Source organism: Juglans regia, chromosome 11 (assembly GCF_001411555.2).
Source record: "Juglans regia cultivar Chandler chromosome 11, Walnut 2.0, whole genome shotgun sequence".
Taxonomy (NCBI): Eukaryota; Viridiplantae; Streptophyta; class Magnoliopsida; order Fagales; family Juglandaceae; genus Juglans; species Juglans regia.
Window position 1 is genome coordinate 25,446,595 of NC_049911.1, and position 21,969 is coordinate 25,468,563.

The window sequence follows — 21,969 nt, forward strand, 5'->3', positions numbered from 1 at the left end:
CCCTTACTGAACCCCATTTCCGATTTGCATACCCATTTTCTCTCTTCCATTCTCTTTCTCTCACTTTCTCTCTTCCCTCGCCAACACTTCATCCCTCCTCTTTTCTCTGTTTTTTTTTTCTTTTAGTTTCATTTCTTTTTTTTTTTAGTTATTTTCCCCTCTTGACTTAGGAACACTCAGCAAGGACAATTTTCAACCATTGCAAGAGGAAATTGAAAAAAAAAAAAAAACAACTACGAAAGCTGGATTTTGGCTGGTCACTTTTTGCCCTAACTAGTCTCCAAGTCTCTCTTCCCTCGATTTCTATTGTGCTTCACAAAGGTAAATTTATGTGACCATTCTTCTATTTTCAATTTCTATGGAAGTGCTTGTTTGCTTGATTTTCAGAATTGGTCTAAATATGTGGTGGTTCATGGGAAAGCATATGTGATTGTTTTGGGGGTTGCTCTGTGTTTTGGGGTTTGCTCGATTTCTATGTCATTGTTCAGAACCTCTCTCTCAGCTGGACTGTGTTTTGTTTGCTTGGCTTTTTAGAATTTATTTTGTATTGTTAAGAACCTCTGTGGATTATTTTGTTTTGTGATTGTTCAAAATTTGTTTTAGATGTGAGGGTAGAAAAAAGGTTGGTATAATGTGTTTAATGGCTTCAAAAATTATAGATGTAGTTGTTAGATAGAAGAAAAGTTGGCAAAATGTGTTTGTTCATTCAAAAATTGAATATCATGTAATTGTTGGGTGTTAGAAGGGTTGACAAAATGCGTTTGCTAGATAATTAGGTTGAGAAACAATAATTTAAGTAAAAATTAATTATTAATTAACAATGGTTAGTGTAGTTGTAGAATATGAAAAATAAATTAAAATATATATATTATTATTAAAATATATAATATTATTAGCATATGAATTAATATCTTTAATGACTTTAGCTTTAAACAAAATCTCTAATTTCAGTCAAATTTTAACTTTGGTTTTAATTAGAACATTGCCAATACTCAAGTATATATAGCCTTTAAGGCTGTTCTTTGTCCCTTGAGTGAGTCTTCCCCCACAGATCTCTGTGGAGTCGGCCTGCGGCCAATATATTGGCTACATTTACTTTTAGTACTTTTTGGAATTGGGTTGCTTGTAAGAGTAATGAATGCCATTAAATTTCTTGCACGAGGCAACTCTGCATGCACTGCTGTACGCGGCTGTAAGGGAAGGAGAATAGCCTTGAAAATTTACGTATCTACGTACCACTGTTAATTTGAGGTAGTGCTGAGGTACTTTTGAAACTTTATAAGCAACTGATCCATGAAAGGAATTGCAAAAACAATTACAATGTTCTTGTGAAAGATATACTAATAGATCATTCGTGTCAACTTGATGCTCTTCTATTTTCTTACAATTCATAAAATTTTGAGATATTCTTAGCATCCAAACAAATCCTTAATGTTCTTCCATTCAAGAGTGGTGTAGTCAATACCCTCTTGAAAGATGGGTAAATTTCCATTCATACAATAAAATTGCCCTAATAGATTGACTACCATCCAACCACTTTTTTAATGAAAATGTACTCAGCTATCAACTTATAAATGCAGCCACCAAGTTGAAGTGGTTGCATGCCTGGACCAGTTCAGAGAGTGATCATATTCTTATATATTTCCCGGCCCACCAAAAGAGCAAGGCAATAAAGAAACAAAAAAACAAAAAGAGTAGGATCCTCTATACTCTTCAAGTAATTTATCAGCTATATTTCTTTTAATAACTTTTCTAGATCAGTATTTGTCACTTTTAAACTCAAATAGTTATCATCTTAATATTTATCACAACTAACATATTAAATTTGAAGTTTAAAATAAAATATAATTACATTCTTAACATTATATTTGAGAACAGAGATTAAGATCTAAGGTAACAGAATTGATAGAGTTACTACTTATATACAACTTTAAGATAATCAGTGTTTAAAAATTAATTTTTTTTCCTGTCTATTTGACTGTTGAATGTCAAATCATATGTTTGAGTTAAAGTGACCAAATTATTATCTTAATGTTAACTGTCTTAAAATTGGTGTATGAGTTGTAACTGTATTTACTCTTTAAGATAATGAGAAGATTATTTTGAAACATGGCTTTGTTTATCAATCTTTCTAACTTGCTCTTGTGAAACCAATGTGGAAAATATTGAAAAATATAATCATTTAATAACAATTTGATATTCTAAACAAGTACTAAATACTATGTCTCACTTCACATTCCAAACAAGTTCTTGTATGTATTTTTTTCATATTTGTCTACCCTTTGTCTTTTTCTTCTTCTTCTTCTTTTTAAAATTTGTAGTAACACTAATCCATTTTTTATGGGCTTTGGTTCGTATGTTATATGCTCTATCTAGAATAGTGAAAAGGCCCAAAATAAAAGGTCATTTTCTTGTTGTATTGGGCCTTAGCCCAACTCCATTAATGGGCCTGATGTCTTCGGGCTTCCTCCCCCTTTTTTATTTTTGTTTCGCCGTAAGTGTCACGGCCGATCCCATTCAAGACCCCAAAAGACAAGTCAGGTCAAAGACGACCTGCTAGTTTCCCATTGGGCAGGAAGCAACAGAGGAAAGAAACAGATGTCCACGTGGCAAATAACGATTGGGTTGAACAACATAGAGCGTGTTCTCATTGGACAGTTTTGGCAAGAACACGTTGCAAAGCGTAGGTTCCGTCTTTTGGGTCAGCCCAGTTCTCTCAGAGGGACTCCAAAAAAACTCTCACCAGGTGCCAGAGTGCCGAACCACACACAGAGATCCGACTCTTCCCTCGATCCCTACAGCTCCCAATGGCGCATCGAAGGACAGAGCTCTTGTTCCTCCTTTGCGCTCTGTGCTACGCTATCGCTGCCATTGCAGGGTTGGACGTCATCTCTCTCTCTCTCTCTCTCTCAAATGCTAGTGTGATGAATTGTATTGTTGCGATGCTTAAATTTTCTTTGGTTTTCCGGCCAGGAAGAGCTACTATGATATACTGCAAGTGCAGCGTGGTGCCTCGGACGACCAGATCAAGAGGGCGTATAGAAAGCTCGCGTTGAAGTACCATCCCGACAAGAACCAGGGAAATGAGGAGGCTAATAAGCGATTCGCCGAAATTAACAACGGTATTTACTAAAAACAAAGCTTTTATTAAAATCTTTAATCAATCCTAGTTGTTTTCTTTGATTCCTTACGTAGTAGGTGCTGATAATTAGTTTCTTCACTATGATTATTATTTATTGATAGCATACGAAGTGTTGTCGGATAACGAGAAGAGGAATATATACGATAAGTATGGGGAAGAGGGGCTGAAACAACATGCAGCTAGTGGGGGAGGCAGAGGTGGCGGTGGAATGAACATCCAAGATATTTTTAGCCAGTGAGTCTTTCTTTTTAAGTACATTTTTCTTTTTGAAATTTTGAATGCTCGGTAATAAAATTGAATTTTTTTGGAAGTGGAGGTTTGGAAAACTTGGATTGAATCTCTGTTGAAGTTGTGAAAAGGATCAGTGTTCGTCTTTTTGGTGGGTTTTTTTTTTTTTTGTAGTGTATATAAATGCTAAAAGCATAAACCTAATTTATTGGTATTTCAATGGTTATCGTCGGCTGGCATTTGAGAAAATTAAAAATGAAAGGATGGCCGCCCTCAAAGTTTGATCTGCTATAGCATTACTTGATCTATTAGGTTCATCAGGGTGAGTTTACGATATCTGTTATTTTACGTGGACCATTGTTGTCATTAACTTCACTGGGAAAGCTATTATTGTAGGTGTAAGAAATTTTATTTTTGTGGTGCGATTATCTTTTGGTGTATAGTGAACAATCAGAATTGATTTGGCAGATTGATTTCCTTTGTCATTGTAGAGGCATTCCATATATCTTGTGTAGCATGCGTCAACCATGCGCTTGTCTCTTTATTACTGACTTGAGATTGTCTTCTAGGTTTTTTGGTGGGGGCCAAGCGGAGGATGAAGAAGAAAAAGTTGTTAAAGGTGACGATGTGATTGTTGACTTGGATGCAAGTTTGGAAGATTTATATATGGGAGGATCATTGAAGGTAATCTTGTGTTCGATATGTAATTTAGAGCATGTATGTCCTCAAGCAATAGAAATCTTTTGTGACATTGGCTATATAGCCAGACATGGCTGAAAGGACTAACTAAGCAAGCGCATACCAGTCCTGAGAAATACTTTATGGGAATCATCAAACTACTAACCAGTATCATGACCTTCCCATTTAAGAATTTTAAAATGGAAATCACTGAACTGCATTTACCCCAAGAATCAAGTACTACATTTTTTTATGTGCTGTTGTTTGGTTTCTGTCCTTTTTATAGGGCATGTTTGGACACTTGGAGTATTTCAGAATTTTGTGAATAGTAATGAAACAGTTTGAGTGAAGATGTTTTATTGGATTTTGGGAAAGTAGAGATAAAAAGTTGAATAAAAATATTATAAAGTTAAAAAATTGTTTGAATTTAATTTTTTGATATTATTTTTGTTTTGAAGTTTGTAAAAGGTGTATTGATTTTTGTGTTTTGTTTTGAAGTTTATAAAATTTGTATTAATTTTTGTGTTTGGATAATGATTAGGTAATGATTAGATGAAAAAGTTGAAAATTTGATTTGAAAAGTGTTTTATATTTGAATGATGTTTGGGAATAAAATTATGTGAACTTTTGAGAAATTCTCATAGTGTCCAAACATGCCCTTAATCTCATTTCACATCTTCTTGTGGTTGGGGGTGGGGGGTAATTGCCTCTTACAAATCAACTTTAATTTCATTTTTTGAGCTGGGCCAGTAGTTCTCCTTGTGTCCTGACTTGATTTGTAGAAATGGTTAAAACAAACAATTATTTACAAATGGTTAAGCGGTGCTTTCTTCTTTTAAATGATCTTTTATGTGCGATTTTTCAGGTTTGGAGGGAGAAAAACATTTTAAAGCCAGCCCCAGGCAAGAGACGCTGTAACTGTAGAAATGAGGTATATCACAAGCAAATTGGTCCAGGGATGTTCCAACAGATGACTGAACAGGTATACAATGGCTCTAACAATTCTTCAAAGAAAGTCTTTTGAAGTGTTTCCCCTGTTTCCCATTGTTTTCCTTTATATCTAGTTTGCAGACAGCATTAGTGATATTTTTTTTTTTTTTTATTCTGGCTATGGTTGATGATGCCTTTGTTTAGCTTCAAATTATGTTCTTGTACACTGCAGTGGCATAATCACTTGTGATTGTTTTGTCTCCATCTCTTGGTTGACCACTATCCCTTGGATGCTCTTTCCTTCATTATATCTTTTTTTGTTTTGCATTTCAGGTCTGTGAACAGTGCCCAAATGTCAAATATGTACGCGAGGGATATTTTGTCACCGTTGACATTGAGAAAGGGATGCAGGATGGGCAAGTATGCTTTTAGATTTTTCAATTTTAAGCTTTGTTATGGCTTATTTAGTTAAGATCGTAACTTTACAATCTTTAGTTTGTACTTCTCTTGCATATCATCAGCAATGATATTCAATGTTAATAATACGTCAAGAAAAGAAGAAAGAAAGAAAAGAACAATATGATTGATCTCTTCCCCCCACCCCACCTTTTTTTCTCTTCTAAAATCACAGTTGTGTTAAAACTAATCTGGAAGCAGGCTGTATAAGCTTACTCTTAATTAATCATTTTTGTGGATAAGATAATTGTTGTGAATATGATATTTGTTGATTGCAGAATAACAATTTACATGCTTTTCTCAGGAGGTTGTTTTCTATGAAGATGGTGAGCCTATAATAGATGGAGAAGCTGGAGATTTAAGGGTTAGCTCTTTAACAATGGTTTATGGATTGGTATTATGTATCTACTGTCTACTGACAATATGTACCAATTTTTGGGCAGTTTCGCATCCGCACAGCACCCCATGGTCGCTTCAGAAGAGAAGGCAATGACTTGCACACAACTGTCACCATAACACTGGTAACTATTACTGAATTTAAGTTCTGTGCATATCAATAGCTGGCTTTGCATTGGATTTTCTTAGTGTAAATTAACATCTTCAGTTTAAAGTGTTAAAACCATCTACATCTATCATTGTATTGCATGGCATACCTGAGACCTCGCACACTTCCAGTCCAAAATGAACTGTTAGGTCTTTTGTGGAGACTATAAACGAGAGTTAGGATCATAATTTGAATTCTTGAAATAGAGAGAACAAAGAAAGGGGAGAGATGCGTATTAGGTTTACTGAGCCTAAAGAAACCTGATTTGGGTTTTTGATAAATTTCTGCTGAGTATAATAGTTGTAATTTAGTCTGAGCAAACATCAGACTTGGGCATTCTCATTTCACAATTTCTTTTACTCAATTTTATCCTCTTAAAATGCCAAGTCCTTATAATCATGTGGGGCTGATTTTCTTAACCTTTTTCCAGGTTCAAGCTCTTGTTGGTTTTGAGAAGAGCATCAAACATCTCGATGACCATTTGGTTGACATCAGTACAAAGGTAAGGAAGATCATATCTAGCTTCATTTTATATAACTAAGATCAGTAGCTGAGTGGGTGGAAGAAAATCCTATTAGCAACTTGCCTGACATGAGTGCCTTAAATGCTCAGGGAATTACTAAGCCCAAGGAAGTGAGAAAGTTAAAAGGGGAGGGGATGCCGTTGCATTTTAGCACAAAGAAAGGTGATCTTTACGTAACATTTGAGGTTTTATTCCCAACATTTCTAAAAGAGGACCAGAAGACGAAGATCAAAGAAGTTCTTGGTTAGGATATAGGTTAAATGTTTTTGTTTGGGTTCAAAGATGTACCCATTGTAACATGATGATGAGACACTATTGTTTTAGTATGTTTCTAATATGTTTTTGCTGTAATCATTGAAGCCATTTGGCATACCAGTTTTCCCTCGTTAGCGGCATAGTTTCTCATTGTTTTAAGGGGAACTATAATAGGAATGGAAAGGTACTAAATTTACCGATGGGTCGAGCGTTGATCTCTTTGCTTTCTGCTTATGGAATTGCTGACTTTGCTGATAATTTTGATGAGAAAAAACTTCAATTTCAAAATTTTATCAAAGAACAAGCAAGTCCATATCATACATAATACATACTATGGCCACAAAAGCCCACCTTCCAAATATATACGCCAGTTACTAAGGAGTAGGCTAATTTAAGGCTAGTTTGGAAGATGAGATAAAATGAAATTAGACGATTTTAAATAAGTTAGAATAAAATATTATTAATATATTATTTTTTAATATTATTATTGTTTTGAGATTAGAAAAAGTTGAATTGTTTATTATATTTTGTAAGAAAATTTAAAAAAATTATAATGACAATATGAGATAACTTGAGAATGTTTATGTATCGAAACGGGCCCTAATTCGCACATAACCAATAGAGTTTGGACGTGTTATAAGATACTAGCCTTCTCTGTTTAGAAATATGGTGGGAAAATCGAGACTAGAGTTCATAATATAATTGAGTTTTAAGGGCAAAAACTGAGGAAAGCCTGCATGCACAATTGCACGTAAGCATCAGCTTATTCTGATGAAAATTAACTGTCAGGAACAATATTGTTTGGGGTGTTCTTCAGTTGTTTTACTCGACAAAATCAGCACTTCGGTATCTCAAAACACATCAAAAGCAGTTCCAGAAACAGCGTAAGAAATGGCTGATTATTTCATCATCCACATCTCTGTCTCATGTCTCAACAGCTAGTGAATGGGATGCGAGGAAACGCGCTCTACGCAGTATGGCTTGTGTTCATCACGCAACAACCCGCATAGGTGCCCCCGACAGTGCTACCCGCTGCGTAGGTCTGGTGCTCGTAGTTTTCAGGCGGGGTTTTGGACTAGCGGAGGATGATGATTTTGGAGGAAGATGGTGGTCTTCCTGCGGTTGAGAACAAAGTTGGAACGAATTTGTTTGAATGGAGGATTCATATATGGTAAGCCAAATCCCTATTTTGGGGAGGGGTGAAATTATAATTGGTCATAGTCCATTCCTACCATATCAGAAGCTTTCCTTTCTTATAATCTACATTTTGAAAGAAATACTAGCCGTTGGGCTTACGAGTTTTATTACAAATACTCTATCCCTAACATTCTGGACAAATAGTAGATCACCAAAATCTCCATTAGATCATCCGAAGTAGCAAAAATATTGAAGAAAATCTTTGTGGGTGTGGGTGATATGGTTTGATAGATTATTTGAAGGATTTGAACCATGATCTCTGGTCGTTGTGCAGCTTGCAAATACTTGAGAAGGAGATGCCCTTCACATTGCATTTTCTCTCCCTATTTCCCTCCCAATGATCCTCAAAGATTCGCTTGCGTTCACAGAATCTATGGTGCTAGTAATGTTGGAAAGATGCTCCAGGTAATATATCTCAAATGAATCTCTATTCTCTCTTTTCTTGTAACTCTGGGCCTATACGATTGGATTTGTTACTATTTTTTCTGCTCATTGCTCTTTACTCGAATCAGAAACTGCCACCACATCTCCGAGCTCAAACGGCGGATACTTTGTATACGGAAGCAAAATGTCGTATTCAAGACCCAGTTTATGGATGTGTTGGTATCATCTCTCACTTACATCAACAAATACATATTGCAGAAAGCCAGCTAGCTAAAACCCAAGCTGAAATTGCAGTTCTCAATTCCATTGCGCGTGAAGCCCAGGTTCAGGAAATTGAAGCCGATTCCAACTTCTTCAACAATTTATTGCCGGAAGAGATCACTGCTGCTGGCCTGAGGTCCTATGGCTATGGCCCTCCTTCCACTCAAACTTTCAGGTTTAATTAAGCAGAACTTGTTTCAAATGCTGAATAATGGTTTGGTTTTTTAAAACCGACTTGTACATCTTCCAAATTACTATTGGTCACAGGTTCACTCAAATAAAGACTTTCCTGTTGCCAAAAGGGGAAAAAAAAGGGTCTTGAATTTTTTTTTAAAAAACCAAATCTTGATTGTATTATGGAAGATTCATATATATTGTAAGCCATTTTCTATTAGTTATTGTAAGCCAAAAAATTAGTTTGGTCTACTCTTACCATCTTACCAGACCAGAAAGTATGAACAGATGCAAGTAGAATAAAACAACCACACAAATCGATCTAGTTATCTTCATCTTCCTCAACTTCTCCTCATCTGACTCAAAAACCTTCCTGGCTTGTTTCAGCTCCTCATTCATAGAAAGCAACTCTGTACACCGGTTAAGTTTTGGCAAGTCCTGCAGGATCAACTGGTCAGATCGGCATTTGTTTACTATCAAATAAAATAACAAACTTTTGCACAAGAACATTCTGCAGTAGTCTATATCCCACGAGTATAAAGCAAGATAAAGGCATCAAACGTCTCAAGACTATAAAGTTAACTAAAGCTTTTCTCATTGAAAAAAGGACAAGAAAATTGTTTTCATGTAGGTTATTTACTTTCAATAGAAAAAGAAAATGAAGCGTATTAGTGCTGTTGGCTGAAGCACAAATTGCATGAGATATATATGAGACCAGCAGACCCAACCTGCACCTAAAAAGTGGCATTCCAAACTTGCTAGATGGTATGCGTCAGACCAATTGTAGTCATAAAGAAATTTTTAATGTCAGTGAAGTGAAGTTGTATGGTGAAATGGTAACTAATCAAGGTACCTTGCGTATCAGAACCGGGAAATCTTCAACTGATAGCTTCCCCCTCTTTGATTTAATATCTTGGGCTTTATGTACCTGCAGAAAATTTAAAAGCATGATATCCCCCATCACATCTAATGTAAAAGTAAGAAGTAACGAATACCAAAGAAGTACCTACCAGGTCGGTGATACACTCCAAAACAATGTCCTCCACAAGTGCCACACTCTCTAGAAGCGGCTGATACTGGAATAACAGACATCTAGTACAATAAAAAATAAAACATTGCTTAAACTGGATACTCTACGTCATTACACCTTGCATTCTTTATAATCAGAGAATTCCATGTAAATAATATTGGATTCATTACACAACTTTTTTAAAAAATGCAGTAAGTAACAATAGGAAAAGGCAGGCACCCTTTTTGTTCAATGAGGTGTAGATAACAAGGGCAGAACATTTCAGTAATCAAATCATGGACAAATGAGATGAACATATCGCATGTAAAGCCTAATATAAAAGAGTCCATGGAGGTCTTTTCTTGTAGTTTTAGTTAGCTGTGGATCCAATAATCCATGAGACACTGCCATAAGCTGTCGCTACAGGTCTGCTGCAAAATGTGATGAATTATGCACATCTTCTTTTCAATCTCACAGCACAAACCTATGAAAATGCAAACCCATTTTCATTTGATTAGCTTATGTAACTTTTGCTATGCTATTTTCTTGACTCTTGCCTTCCGACTTGGTGCTTCAATTCCTAAAATCAATAGGCTGACTGGGAGTATATTACCATCTTAGTAACAAAGATAACTGGTAGCAAATGGACGATCGGATCATTCTTTCAGAGCCAAGTTAAGTTGAAATCTCTTTCTTATACCAAGAATTTACATACCAAAGACCGCTTAGGACATCGTTGTTAGAACTGAGGTTTGAAACCAAACTCTCAGGAGGATAGATGAGGTGATTCAACCGCTAACAACAAATATAGCAAGCCATGGCAATGTATACCATCTTCACATATAAAAATTTGCATTTGTTCTTAAATCCAAGAGTGCCGTCTGAAATAAAAAAACATCAAAATAGATTGCCATAACCATATCACAATCAGCAGGTCCGTTACAGGTTCGAAGTCACCAAACAATAACGATCATTATATAATAATAATCAGATTACCTTTTTTTGGTAATTGTGAGACCACCTTCAATTGGTGGCCACCATCAGTGAGACCACCTTCTGTGGCCCATTTGTTTATTGTCATAATATTTTTTTTATATATATATACAAGGGTGGGGAGGTTCGAAGCTAATTGTTCTATTTGAAAACCATGACTAATACAATCTGATTCAAATGACCTTTTACACCTTTTAAACCTTTTGTGAAGAGAATGATCTTTACCCATTTTCTTTAATCTTAATATATAATTACCGGAAGGGCAGCACTTTAAGTCTCTAATTACAGCAATTCCTATTATAAATTTCCAAAAAAATACACTAAAGAGACGTTTGGGAAGGATATTTTTCTTTTGTCGCAGATTTTTCTGGACACACTTAACTCATGGACGACCCACCTCTCTGTGTGTAAAAGAGGAAAATTTGGGCCCAACCCTCGAAATACGTGTCAAGGAGGAAGGGATAGTCACATCACCCGTATGTACAACAGCCCACATGCCTGATAGGAGGTCACGCCACATTAAATGTACAGAGATGGCAACAAGAAATGATCGTGGCTGGAGCCTCACATTTTTCCAAAAAATTCGATAGGTGCATCCTCCACCTGCCACATGAAGCATACATGAAAATGAGCATGCCCGCATTCAATGTGGTGACATGGTGTCTAGGGTGGCAAGCAGTCGCCCTATCACAAGTGCAGCATCCAATACAGCACACGAACAACTCACTGACAATGAGTCGGGGACCATCTCGGTTGAGGTATATAAACCCACCTCCAGGCTTAGGTAAGGGATCTTTTTTTTAGCTCTCTGAATTCTTCTCCTTTCATACGACATCGTTACACTCTATATTGACTTAGGCATCGGGTGTCACACACCACCCCTCATCCTCAAGAGTCTTGTAGGTCTGTTGGACAAGTTGAAAAAGTCGCCCAGTGTTTGAAACACGTCATCAGTAGAGACATATGAACATAGAGATGAGACATAAAATTCTTAAAACTTTTTGTAATTTCAAATTTTTAATTTTTTAAAAACTAATACAACTTTTTTAAACTTTAAAACATAATTTATATTAAAAATTTATATTCAAACAAATTTTTAACGTTATAATATTTTTATTTTACTTTTCCTCTTACTTTTTTCAAAACTCAATAAAACATATTAATTTAAACTATTTTACTACTAATTTTAAAATACTCAAAGTATCTAAACAAATCCTAAGCTCCATGTAGCCATCCATATTATATTTTGCCTACATTTACTTGTCATTGCACTTTGATATGTCTCATTCTCTAGTCTCCATAACATTCCGTATAAATACATCCAAAAAATACGGTCCTGACATCCCTCAGTTTATGATGAACCTAAATGGGATGATTAGAAGTACGAGCAAAAGCCGGATAGATTTTTCACCATTCTTGATAGAACTTAGAGTTTAGTATGTAAGATAGATATACACATAAAATGTATTCCATAATTTTCAGTCACTCGATAAAATTTTATGTGTTTATTATTATTATTTTTTCATTCTAAGACTTCGTTTGAATAGTAAGATAAAATAAAATAAAAAATTTATAAATAATAGTGAGATAATTTGTGAATATTAGTAAAATAGTCTAAGTTCAAATTTTTATTGGATTTTAAAAAATTAAATAAAAATATTATAAAGTGAAAATATTGTTATAATATAATAGAGTTGAATTATTTTTTGTGTTTTAATAGAAGTTTGAGAAAGTTATATGAAAAAATATGAAAGACAATTTAAAAAAGTTTGTATTTAAGTAGTGTTTGAATGTTGAGATGAAATCAGATGAAACTAACTATTTATTCAAACGGGGTCTGGTTCGTTTGGTTAGTCAGATGAGATACAATGAGATCATTTGAGATAAGTTGAATAAAATATTATTAGAATACTATTTTTTAATATTATTATTATTTTGAGATCTAAAAAAGTTTAATTTTTTATTATATATTATGTGTAAATTTAAAAAAATTATAATAATAAAATTATATGAGATAAAATAAAATAATATTATGTATTCAAATGAGGCTGTCATATAATTCAGCTAAAAAAAAAATTTGGCAAACTAGAACACAAGCAAGCCCAACCATAACAAACATGTACAAGACTCTAACTTGTCGGTATATTAATATTGTATTATAGATTTGGAATGTGGAAAATCATGGTGTCCTCATGGTCCATCCTACTCCCAACTACTTTAAACACTCAAAATTTATGTTTGAGAGCTTTTATGGGCTTTAACTCTTAACTCACCTACGGTCCTACCTACCTACCTAAAAATAGATGGACGACTCATTTCAGCCATTGCACATTCGTGAGTTCCCTCCAGCTTTGGGAACAGAGTTTTGGAGTATCCAACTTAAATTCTCTCAACCATAAACTGCAAAGTTTTAGGTCTTAAATGAAGCCCATCACCAAGTAAAATAAAAAATTATAAAAAAATATTTTATATTTTACTTCGTAATTAAGTAAGTATTATTTAATAATATTATAATTTTTTTATTTTTTAAAAATATTTAAAATTATTAAAAATATCTATATAAAAAAAAAATTAAAAAATACACATGATAAAATTTACTAGAGCTCCAGCGGGAGCTCCCAGCGGGAGCTCCAGCATTATCCATCCCTTGAAAGCCGACGACTGCTTTGCAATTAAAGTAAAGCCGACTAAAAATAAAAAACCAATGCATTAGTGAAAGTTTACATAAAATTAAGAATAAAATTAGTCCGTCGTCTCAATTTGATCGCTTATTAAAAAAAAAATTAAAAAATTAATTTTAAATATATTAAAATATTTTTATTTTTTTAAAATATTTAAAAAAATAAAAAAACATTAATTTTATACTAACAGCGATAAACTTCCAGCCGCTGGCTAGCCTTACTCTAAAATTAATTAGAAGATTTTAGAATTTAGACCACAAAATAGATGTTGCCGAAGTTGTTTTGGCGGCGCTTTAATTATCATCTATTACCATCATTATTGTCCTATTTGAACATCTTTATATTACATGACTAATATTAGAATATTAAGAACAAGTTACACAAATTTTTTATAAAAAAATAAATTCTTTTAATAAAAAATAAATTTTTCACATTTCTTAGAAATGAGATCTTATACAAAATTTATCTATTTAAAAATTATATAAATCATTTCTCATACTATACTATCGACTAATATAATTTAATTTTTAAAATTTAAATTTTAAAATTTATCTATCGACATATTTATTATAAGACTTATTCTATTATTAAGTCAGTGTATAGAGCACATCATTCACATTATTTAAATAATAAAATTTAATTTATAAGATCAAATATTAAAATTAATATTCTAAATCAAATTGTTTCACATAAACGTGTGGTGTATCACTGTATATGCTTTTACTTTTATTATAAATATAATAGAAAAATTAAAATATCAATACCTTTTATTTATGAAAAAAAAATTATTCATTATTTATTTTTTTATAATTTTATGATTGATATTAGATGATAGATTTATAAATAGAATATAATAAATAGTTTTTAATCATCTAATATTACATTATGAGATAATGAAAATTGAGATGGCGAGTAGCATTATTGATAGGTTTACACCCTATTACTACCTATTTACTACTCTTTTTATATTTTATTTTAAAAAAATTATTTTACTTAATAATTAAGGAAGTGAATATTTGTAAATTTATATTTTTTTTTAATTTTTTATTAGTAATTAAGGATGTTAAAAAAATATTTAAAAAAATTAAAATACACTTAAATAGTAAATAAGTAATAATAAAGTAGTAACTCTATCACTACCATTTCTATTTATTTATTACGAGACACACTTTGAATTTGTAAAAAGAAAAAGTTTAAAAATAGATATTTTTGGGAAAAAAATATGTTGATTTGAATAACACGTGTTGATGAAATGCAGCGTGTAGCGTTGGAAACGATATCTAAGCGAGTAGAGTTATCCCTACAAAAGACGTGTCTACCGAAAGATATACAACTGTTAAGTGCTTTAGGGACACGTCACTGGTGAGTTGTTGTTATTCGGTTCATCTGCATCCTCTGACGTGGCGAAGATCAGACAGATAGATATCCCATCCTGGCAAGAAACTTTGACAAACCAACCTACGCCTACGCGCTTTTTCCTACGTAACTCCACCCATCGTCCCCGACAGATCTAAAATCTTAACGCACACGCTGACATTATTACGACGTCGTATCTCCTCTCTCTCTCTCTCTCTCTCTCCTTTTTTTTTTTTTTTAATGATCCTAACTTCCCGGAAGGAGCTGTAATTTAAAACGGAATAATAATTTAAAAAGGAAAAAACAAAAAATTGCTTAGAATCTTGAGTCGAGAAAGATCGTTAAAAAGAGGGAAGCGAAGGTTGGTTACCTGTCTAAATGCTCTGCTAAGAAGAACAAGAAAGGGAAAAACCCGTGCTCAAAGGGTGTGGGTGCACGTTTAATTTCTGTGCTATAAATAAATACATAAATTTGAAAACCAAAGAATTAAGGAACGTTAGGCGTTGAGAAGAAAGTGCTGATCCGATGATGGATAGTTTGTGTTTGAAGACGGGGATTCATGGGGGGCTGGGCTCCTCCATCTCCGTCTGCAGTGGTGGTGCTGGGGGTCTTGAAGCCCGTTCGACGCCGTCCCAGGTGAGCGCTGTGGGGAGGGAGAAGAAGACGGCGCCATTTTCCAGGTTCTCCTTCAAGGTTCCCTTGAGATCTCTCTGGCCGCTGAATCAAGGTGGCGGCACCAGTAGGTACAATGGGTTGGCCGTAGAAGACGCTGTTCTTTCCGAGAATAATAGCAGTGTTATGAATAGAGACGAAGGGAAGGTTGGTGTGGAGGTGGCAGAGGAGGTGGAGGAGGATGTGGGGCAGAGCGAGAACTGGGTGTTGAAGATTTTGCACGTGAGGTCGCTGTGGAAGGAAAGGAGTGCTGACCTTTCGGAGGTAGAGAAGGAGGAACGGGGCGCTGTGGCAATTAATCAGAGAATTGGTTCTGATGGTGAAGATGACGAGGAAGGGTGTGATGCTTGTCAAGTTGGTGATGATGAAGATGAAAAGGAACGGGTCGAGTTTGATAGAGATTCGTTTTCGAGGTTGCTAAGGAGGGTGTCCCTGGCCGAGGCCAGGTTGTATGCTCAAATGTCGTATTTGGGGAACCTGGCATATGACATTCCCAAGATCAAGGTACCCGCTTTTTGTCCAATCTTTTGTATTTTCCTTGATTTCGTATATTCAGAGTTCTCCCAATTTTATTGTTGGTTGATTTTATGGAATGGTTTGTTGAAATGGAGGGAGATTTGGAGGTTTATGTTTTGATTGTGGGGTTGGGGGTTTATGAGACCCTAGATCAAGTTCCCCATTGTAAAGAGAGTTTTTCTTTTTTATTGTCGTTGAGTTTTTCGTGCGGGAATCATCTCATCTGGATGAGTTTCTGTTTCTGGTCCGGTGGTTGAATCACATTGCATGAAATTAAAGTTTCCAGTTTTTTCTTCAATTATGCTAATTTCAGGTTAAATTTTATCTCTGTTTTGATTTGAAGCTTCAGATCATGATGACATTTTATGAAAAAGTTTGATCCTTTCCAGGAGATTTTCATTGGATATGAAACGTTGAATTAGAACATCGAAACTGATACAGCTGATGCTGTGTTTTTTGACAATGGAATTAGTTATTGAATTTGGACTCAGATGGAATTAGAGGTTCCCCTTCTCTAGAAAAACCGAAAGTGAGAATATGACTTCCATTTTCCATGTTGCCTAACACTGGACTGATCCTTTTCACACCCCTAACATTTTGTGAAACTAATGTCGATATCTGTACAAGAATGATGAAAATTATGGTGTACTAGGTAGGGTTTTTGCAGGTACGTATGTTTCAATAGATATTCTTCTTTCTGCAATAAGTTTTTGTATGTAGGGGTTCCAATTTAATGGTTGTCTTTTGTATTTGTGAAGCCTGTGAATTTTACTTGGGCATAAAGGAACTCAATATCTTAATATTCTGTTTTCATAGATATTTCGTGCTGAATTTGGTTTGGTGCACTTTGCATTCCTTGCTCATTTGAATTAAGTCATTTTAGAAAAATATTGCGAAAGTTCTGCCATGGTTTGTGTGGAAAATTTATCTCATGAATCCAGTACCATGATTTTTGATAATCCAGCCAGGGAATCTCCTGAAATACCATGGTCTGCATTTTGTAACTTCATCGATAGAGAAGAAGGAATTGGCTGCAAAAGCAGAGCAAAATCAATTGTCAGCTGAAACTCTGGAAGCAGAAAAGGATGTGAAGGACAAGGTGGAAGGAAAGGAAAACAAGAAAGAAGGGTATCGGATAAGTGCATCTGCAGCATACCATATTGCTGCCTCTGCAGCTTCCTATTTGCATTCTCATACCACAAGCATACTTCCCTTCAAATCCTCAAAACCCAAGGCTGGTGAACATCCACCTGAAGGAAGCGGTGAAAGTGATAATGGTTATAATATGATGAACTCAGATGTCGCTTCTTTTATGGCAACCAGGGACTCCGTGACAGCTGTGGTTGCTGCAAAGGAGGAAGTGAAGCAAGCTGTTGCGGATGATCTGAACTCAACACGTTCATCACCTTGTGAGTGGTTCATATGTGATGACGATCAGAGTGGAACAAGATTCTTTGTCATTCAGGTAGGGTGAATCTATCACTAATATTATCTGCTTTCTACTAAGCTATGTTCTATGCATCAGGTAACTGAGGACTGCATGTGCTTTCTACAAAATTTGTTTACTTCACGAGGAAGGGGCACATATAATGTGTTGTAGTTATGATCTATCTTTTCTAGCAAGTAGATCAATGGAGCATGTATTGCTTCATTTCTGACCGACAGGTCTATAATATAAGATGGTTATCGGGACAAAACTAATTTTGCTAGTTTTGGCATCTTTTGTATTTTCAGTTGTACTGAAAGTTTTCCTGTGCAGGGGTCAGAATCACTAGCATCTTGGCAAGCAAATTTACTTTTTGAGCCCGTTCAATTTGAGGTAAATTCTCTAACTGTGTTTTTGGAATTTTCCATATTTATTTCACGATTTTGAAATGTTTTTGTTGTAACTAATTATGATGAATGAGGAAAACAAGTCATTCATATACTCACTTTAAATGAAGCTTATAGCTGTACTGCTACTGTTATATAGAAATGTGATAGACGTTTGTTTCCCAAAACTGAGGAATGTGATACATCTTTTTACAGGGACTGGATGTGCTTGTGCACAGAGGCATTTATGAGGCTGCAAAAGGGATCTATCAACAGATGTTGCCCGAGGTCCATGCACACCTAAACTCTCGTGGAAAGAAAGCAATTTTTCGTTTCACTGGGCACTCTCTTGGGGGAAGCTTGGCACTAGTCGTAAATCTTATGTTGCTGATACGGCATGAAGTGCCAATGTCTTCCTTACTTCCTGTAATTACATTTGGTGCACCATCTATCATGTGTGGAGGTGAACGCCTGCTTCGCAAGCTTGGATTGCCACAGAGCCATGTCCAATCGATCACAATGCACAGAGACATTGTACCTCGGGCCTTCTCTTGCAATTATCCTAATCATGTTGCAGAGATTCTCAAGGCTGTCAATGGGAACTTCCGCAATCATCCTTGTCTCAATAACCAGGTAATTTTCACGCTTTCAAGAAAGTAAGAGCTAATGAAACAAATAAGTTTCCTAATCATCTAAGTTATCTGACTGTACTCTTGTTTATTTCTATACTACAGAAACTACTCTATGCTCCAATAGGTGAGCTTCTCATACTACAGCCGGATGAGAAATTCTCCCCTAGCCATAATCTCCTTCCTTCCGGAAGCGGTCTGTATGTTCTAAGCTGCCCATTGTCTGATACCAATGATACCGAGAAGCAGCTTCGGGCTGCACAAATGGTTTTTTTGAACTCGCCACACCCACTTGAGATCCTAAGTGATCGCTCTGCATATGGTTCTGAAGGAACCATTCAAAGAGATCACGACATGAATTCTTACGTGAAATCTGTCAGGGGTGTGATTCGCCAAGAGCTTAACCACATCAGGAAGGCAAGGAGAGAGCAACGCCGCAAAGTTTGGTGGCCCCTTGTTGCGACGCGTGGCATCAATGCTGGTATCATTGTGGGGAGGCCCATGATATCAATCAACATGGGCCAAGACCAGTTCCATTTCTCCGGCATCTTACAAACAGGAAGAGAGTCCTTGAAAAGGTTCAGTAGGTTCGTGGCATCACAGCACATGCATTTGTTTGTGGTGCTCTTGTTTCCAGCTCGGTTGTTACTCTTAGGGGCATACAGCATGATCAGTTTTCGTTGACCAGCCTATCATGCTTGGCACATGATTTAGCACCTTTTTGTTTGGGTAGCTCATTGCTGAGGGCACATGGTTGGCAGGATGGTTAGATGATTCTTTATTCATTAGTTCTGAAAATTAAAAGCAATTCATGTTGGCTCAGAAGGAAAAAAAAAAAAAAAGCATTCAGTCTTCTTTCTTCTTTTAGATTGGAAAATTTCATCAAAGGGTATGTAAAGGACACTTAAATATTAATGTCTACAAATGAACTTAGACAATCAATGCAGTGATTCTTTTATGGTACTGCATTTAGTGCTTTATCTTTTTTGGGCACAGTAACAATTACCATGTTCGCTGTATCCTGTGTATTCTTGACGCGGGGAAGAATTAGAATTATTCTAATGGCTAGTTAATTAACAAAAACTAGAAATTGAGATTGAGATTGAGAAAATATGCAAAACAGAGAGAGAACTTTGAAATATATTGATTGATGATGAAATTCAAAATTATTTTATGAAGTCCACAAATCGGACTTAAATAGCCCATGGGGTGATCTTGAAATCATCCGTCTGACCCTTTAGGTTTTACATCTCTAAACTTTGGGTTAATTCTACTATCTGTCGATGCAAATCTATATTCATCACATTTTGTACATTACATGACAAAAATGAACATAAATAGATGATTTGAAAAAAAAAACAATTGATATTACCTCAATTCAAGGAAAATATTAAGTTTTTCTTTTTTCATATTTGCACAGATTCACCTTCTTAAAATAATTCAATGCAATCAACGAAAAATCTTGACCGAAATGCCCCATATCAATTTGGGTTTACATATCTAATATCAAAGTGACCAATATGTTTAAGGCAAGGAAAGGGTCGTAGCTAGTCATCTTCGGTTTCTATATATATTAAAAATGGAGAGGTGTTGAAAGCGTGATATTGCGTGCATGTTACAGACACGATATTCGTCTCATTGTGAATATCTACTTAGCCATCAACAAACGTCTCAGTCAGTCCAATAAATAAGTCAGACATGCCTTATATATGTACCAGATATCACTCTTTCGTGCTGCCTTTTTTGTTTTTGGCAAATCATTCCAACCGTGAATCCTGATTCATTCGGCTCTTAGATTTTGCTGCGGTAACTTTTGATCAGAGTACAACTGCAGCATGCTTATCTTGTTTTCAGGATTTAGAAAACGTGTCCAACAAAAATGTGAAAAATAAAAAAAGAAAAGCCAAAAACTTAGAAAAGTTCGCTAGAAACTGAATGCCCACTTAGGGATCCATCTTAAACACGTGTCTGATTCACTTTTCAAGCTGCATGGAGACGACAAAGCCACCGGCCAGGACAACCCTTTTGTTCTGGTCTTTTTGAGGGTGCACATGAAGCTGAGTTGCAGACAAAATAGGTGTCCAAAATGGCTGAGCGCTGAATGCCTATCCATCCAACAAGGCAGACTCAGCCGTCTCAGTCAGGAGATTGACAGCTTTACTGGGTTAAGCTTCATTATAATTATCTTAACTTCTCTCTGTCTGAAGACGTTGCACAACACAATACACAGCCTACGCGCGCACTGCTACAGCGTTTACGTTCAGAGTTGTATCATTTTCACGTCCACGTTGCAGCTTGTTTTGGATTTCCGTTCCAATGATCAAATTGCGAAAGATTTTTCGGGGGTGAATTTTGCCACCTTCCTCCACGTTCTCCATTTTAGTCTGGCTTGAATCTAAAGAATACAAGAAAAACTCAGGAAGAAAAAGTTAGGGTGGACCATTTACAAGATAGAGGCCAAAATCATGAATATGACAGACTCGGTAGGGTTTTGTTTGGAGAAGGTAGAGCTTAGAGGTGGACCAGTTCCAACTGGCCAAAATTATGAGCATGAAATTGCAGCTTGTTTGGTGCTAATTATAGGAACGAGCATGTGGTTAGGTGGGATGAAAATAGGATCAATTACGTCTCAATTCATTTCATCTTATTTAATTATTATAATTTTTTTAAATTCTCATATAAAATATAATAAATAATTTAATTTTTTTTAATTTTAAAATAAAAATAATATTAAAAAATAATATTCTGATAATATTTTATTTAATTTTTAATTTTTATCTCATCTCATCTCATCTCATCTCATCATAATTCACTATTCAATCCTCCCGAATACATCCGACGGTAATCAGATCCACGTTGGAAACGTACGTTTAGGATCGAGGACTTTCCAGACTCAAAATCTAGAATTGCTTCCGCCAGCCATCTCATGAGTCATGCTTTTGGGTCTTCGACGATATTGAAATTATAAAAAATGATAAACACATAATATTTTTTTATAATATATTTTATAATTATATTTTTTAAAAAAATTATTATAAAATACCTTCTAAAAATAATAATATTTTATAAAAATACTCTATTTCACATCATTTTATAATTATATATTGTAAAAACTATTGTGAAAAGTATTTGTATAGATTATATCATTCTTGAATTCTTGGATAAATATCTTTCACGACTTTACAATCAGCAAAGTCATCGGTCCAGTCCAAATATTTCATTAGATGATAGTCAGAAAGTAGACTGTGTAATGCACACGATTTCTTTTTCTTTTTCTCGTGTCATTTTTCAGTAAGAAAAATTTTATTATCAAATTTATGTATAGATCATATTTAATAAAATATTTACATAATATAATTTGAAAATTTAAAAGATAAATTTTAAGATTTAAATCTTATAAATCAAATTTTATTATTTCAATAATATGTATGACATGCTAATCTATACATCAGCTTAAGATTAGAATAACTCTTCTCGAGAGAGAATATAAACAAAAAACAACCTACTTAATACCTTCAAAGTTTTGGTA

At 34.9% G+C, this 21,969-nt stretch overlaps 4 protein-coding genes across 5 annotated transcripts; 3 read left to right on the plus strand and 1 right to left on the minus strand.

Annotated features, from left to right (window-relative positions):
• The first annotated feature begins 2,687 nt into the window (after positions 1–2,687).
• On the plus strand, positions 2,688–6,956 carry LOC108991423 (dnaJ protein ERDJ3B). The gene is made up of 10 exons (XM_018965665.2): positions 2,688–2,878; positions 2,974–3,122; positions 3,244–3,376; positions 3,940–4,054; positions 4,914–5,030; positions 5,312–5,398; positions 5,739–5,798; positions 5,878–5,955; positions 6,409–6,480; positions 6,591–6,956. Exons 1-10 carry the CDS (start codon positions 2,808–2,810, stop codon positions 6,747–6,749), a joined length of 1,041 nt encoding a protein of 346 aa, XP_018821210.1. The 5' UTR covers positions 2,688–2,807; the 3' UTR covers positions 6,750–6,956.
• Positions 6,957–7,833: 877 nt separating this feature from the next.
• On the plus strand, positions 7,834–8,952 carry LOC108991422 (LOB domain-containing protein 24-like). Of its 2 annotated transcripts, XM_018965663.2 has the most exons (3): positions 7,834–7,927; positions 8,228–8,358; positions 8,466–8,952. In XM_018965663.2, the coding sequence occupies exons 1-3, from the start codon at positions 7,861–7,863 to the stop codon at positions 8,781–8,783; spliced, it is 516 nt and encodes a 171-aa protein (XP_018821208.1). In that variant the 5' UTR covers positions 7,834–7,860; the 3' UTR covers positions 8,784–8,952. The 2 variants fall into 2 exon arrangements, with proteins under 2 accessions (XP_018821208.1, XP_018821209.1); XM_018965664.2 differs by lacking the exon at positions 7,834–7,927 and having other exon boundaries at positions 8,154–8,358.
• A 75-nt stretch (positions 8,953–9,027) lies between these two features.
• On the minus strand, positions 9,028–10,862 carry LOC118343798 (transcription initiation factor TFIID subunit 13-like). The gene is made up of 5 exons (XM_035682582.1): positions 10,778–10,862; positions 10,613–10,662; positions 9,783–9,848; positions 9,626–9,700; positions 9,028–9,210 (listed from the first exon to the last, which is right to left on the minus strand). The coding sequence occupies exons 1-5, from the start codon at positions 10,860–10,862 to the stop codon at positions 9,028–9,030; spliced, it is 459 nt and encodes a 152-aa protein (XP_035538475.1).
• Positions 10,863–15,110: 4,248 nt separating this feature from the next.
• On the plus strand, positions 15,111–19,403 carry LOC108991419 (phospholipase A1 PLIP2, chloroplastic-like). The gene is made up of 5 exons (XM_018965660.2): positions 15,111–15,987; positions 16,964–17,464; positions 17,759–17,818; positions 18,028–18,444; positions 18,546–19,403. The coding sequence occupies exons 1-5, from the start codon at positions 15,337–15,339 to the stop codon at positions 19,122–19,124; spliced, it is 2,208 nt and encodes a 735-aa protein (XP_018821205.2). The 5' UTR covers positions 15,111–15,336; the 3' UTR covers positions 19,125–19,403.
• The last annotated feature ends 2,566 nt before the right edge of the window (positions 19,404–21,969 follow it).

Excerpts from the sequence above, each read along its gene's own strand:
- LOC108991422 (XM_018965663.2), top strand. The coding sequence starts at position 7,861 with ATGGTGGTCTTCCTGCGGTTGAGAACAAAGTTGGAACGAATTTGTTTG. Across the intron at positions 7,928-8,227 it reads GAATGGAGGATTCATATATG|CTTGCAAATACTTGAGAAGG; the intron begins GTAAGCCAAATC and ends GTCGTTGTGCAG. Across the intron at positions 8,359-8,465 it reads ATGTTGGAAAGATGCTCCAG|AAACTGCCACCACATCTCCG; the intron begins GTAATATATCTC and ends TACTCGAATCAG.
- LOC108991423 (XM_018965665.2), top strand. The coding sequence starts at position 2,808 with ATGGCGCATCGAAGGACAGAGCTCTTGTTCCTCCTTTGCGCTCTGTGC. Across the intron at positions 3,123-3,243 it reads ATTCGCCGAAATTAACAACG|CATACGAAGTGTTGTCGGAT; the intron begins GTATTTACTAAA and ends ATTTATTGATAG. Across the intron at positions 5,956-6,408 it reads CAACTGTCACCATAACACTG|GTTCAAGCTCTTGTTGGTTT; the intron begins GTAACTATTACT and ends ACCTTTTTCCAG.
- LOC118343798 (XM_035682582.1), bottom strand. The coding sequence starts at position 10,862 with ATGACAATAAACAAATGGGCCACAGAAGGTGGTCTCACTGATGGTGGC. Across the intron at positions 10,663-10,777 it reads CTCACAATTACCAAAAAAAG|ACGGCACTCTTGGATTTAAG; the intron begins GTAATCTGATTA and ends TTTTTATTTCAG. Across the intron at positions 9,701-9,782 it reads TGGAGTGTATCACCGACCTG|GTACATAAAGCCCAAGATAT; the intron begins GTAGGTACTTCT and ends AATTTTCTGCAG.
- LOC108991419 (XM_018965660.2), top strand. The coding sequence starts at position 15,337 with ATGATGGATAGTTTGTGTTTGAAGACGGGGATTCATGGGGGGCTGGGC. Across the intron at positions 15,988-16,963 it reads ATGACATTCCCAAGATCAAG|CCAGGGAATCTCCTGAAATA; the intron begins GTACCCGCTTTT and ends TTGATAATCCAG. Across the intron at positions 18,445-18,545 it reads ATCCTTGTCTCAATAACCAG|AAACTACTCTATGCTCCAAT; the intron begins GTAATTTTCACG and ends TCTATACTACAG.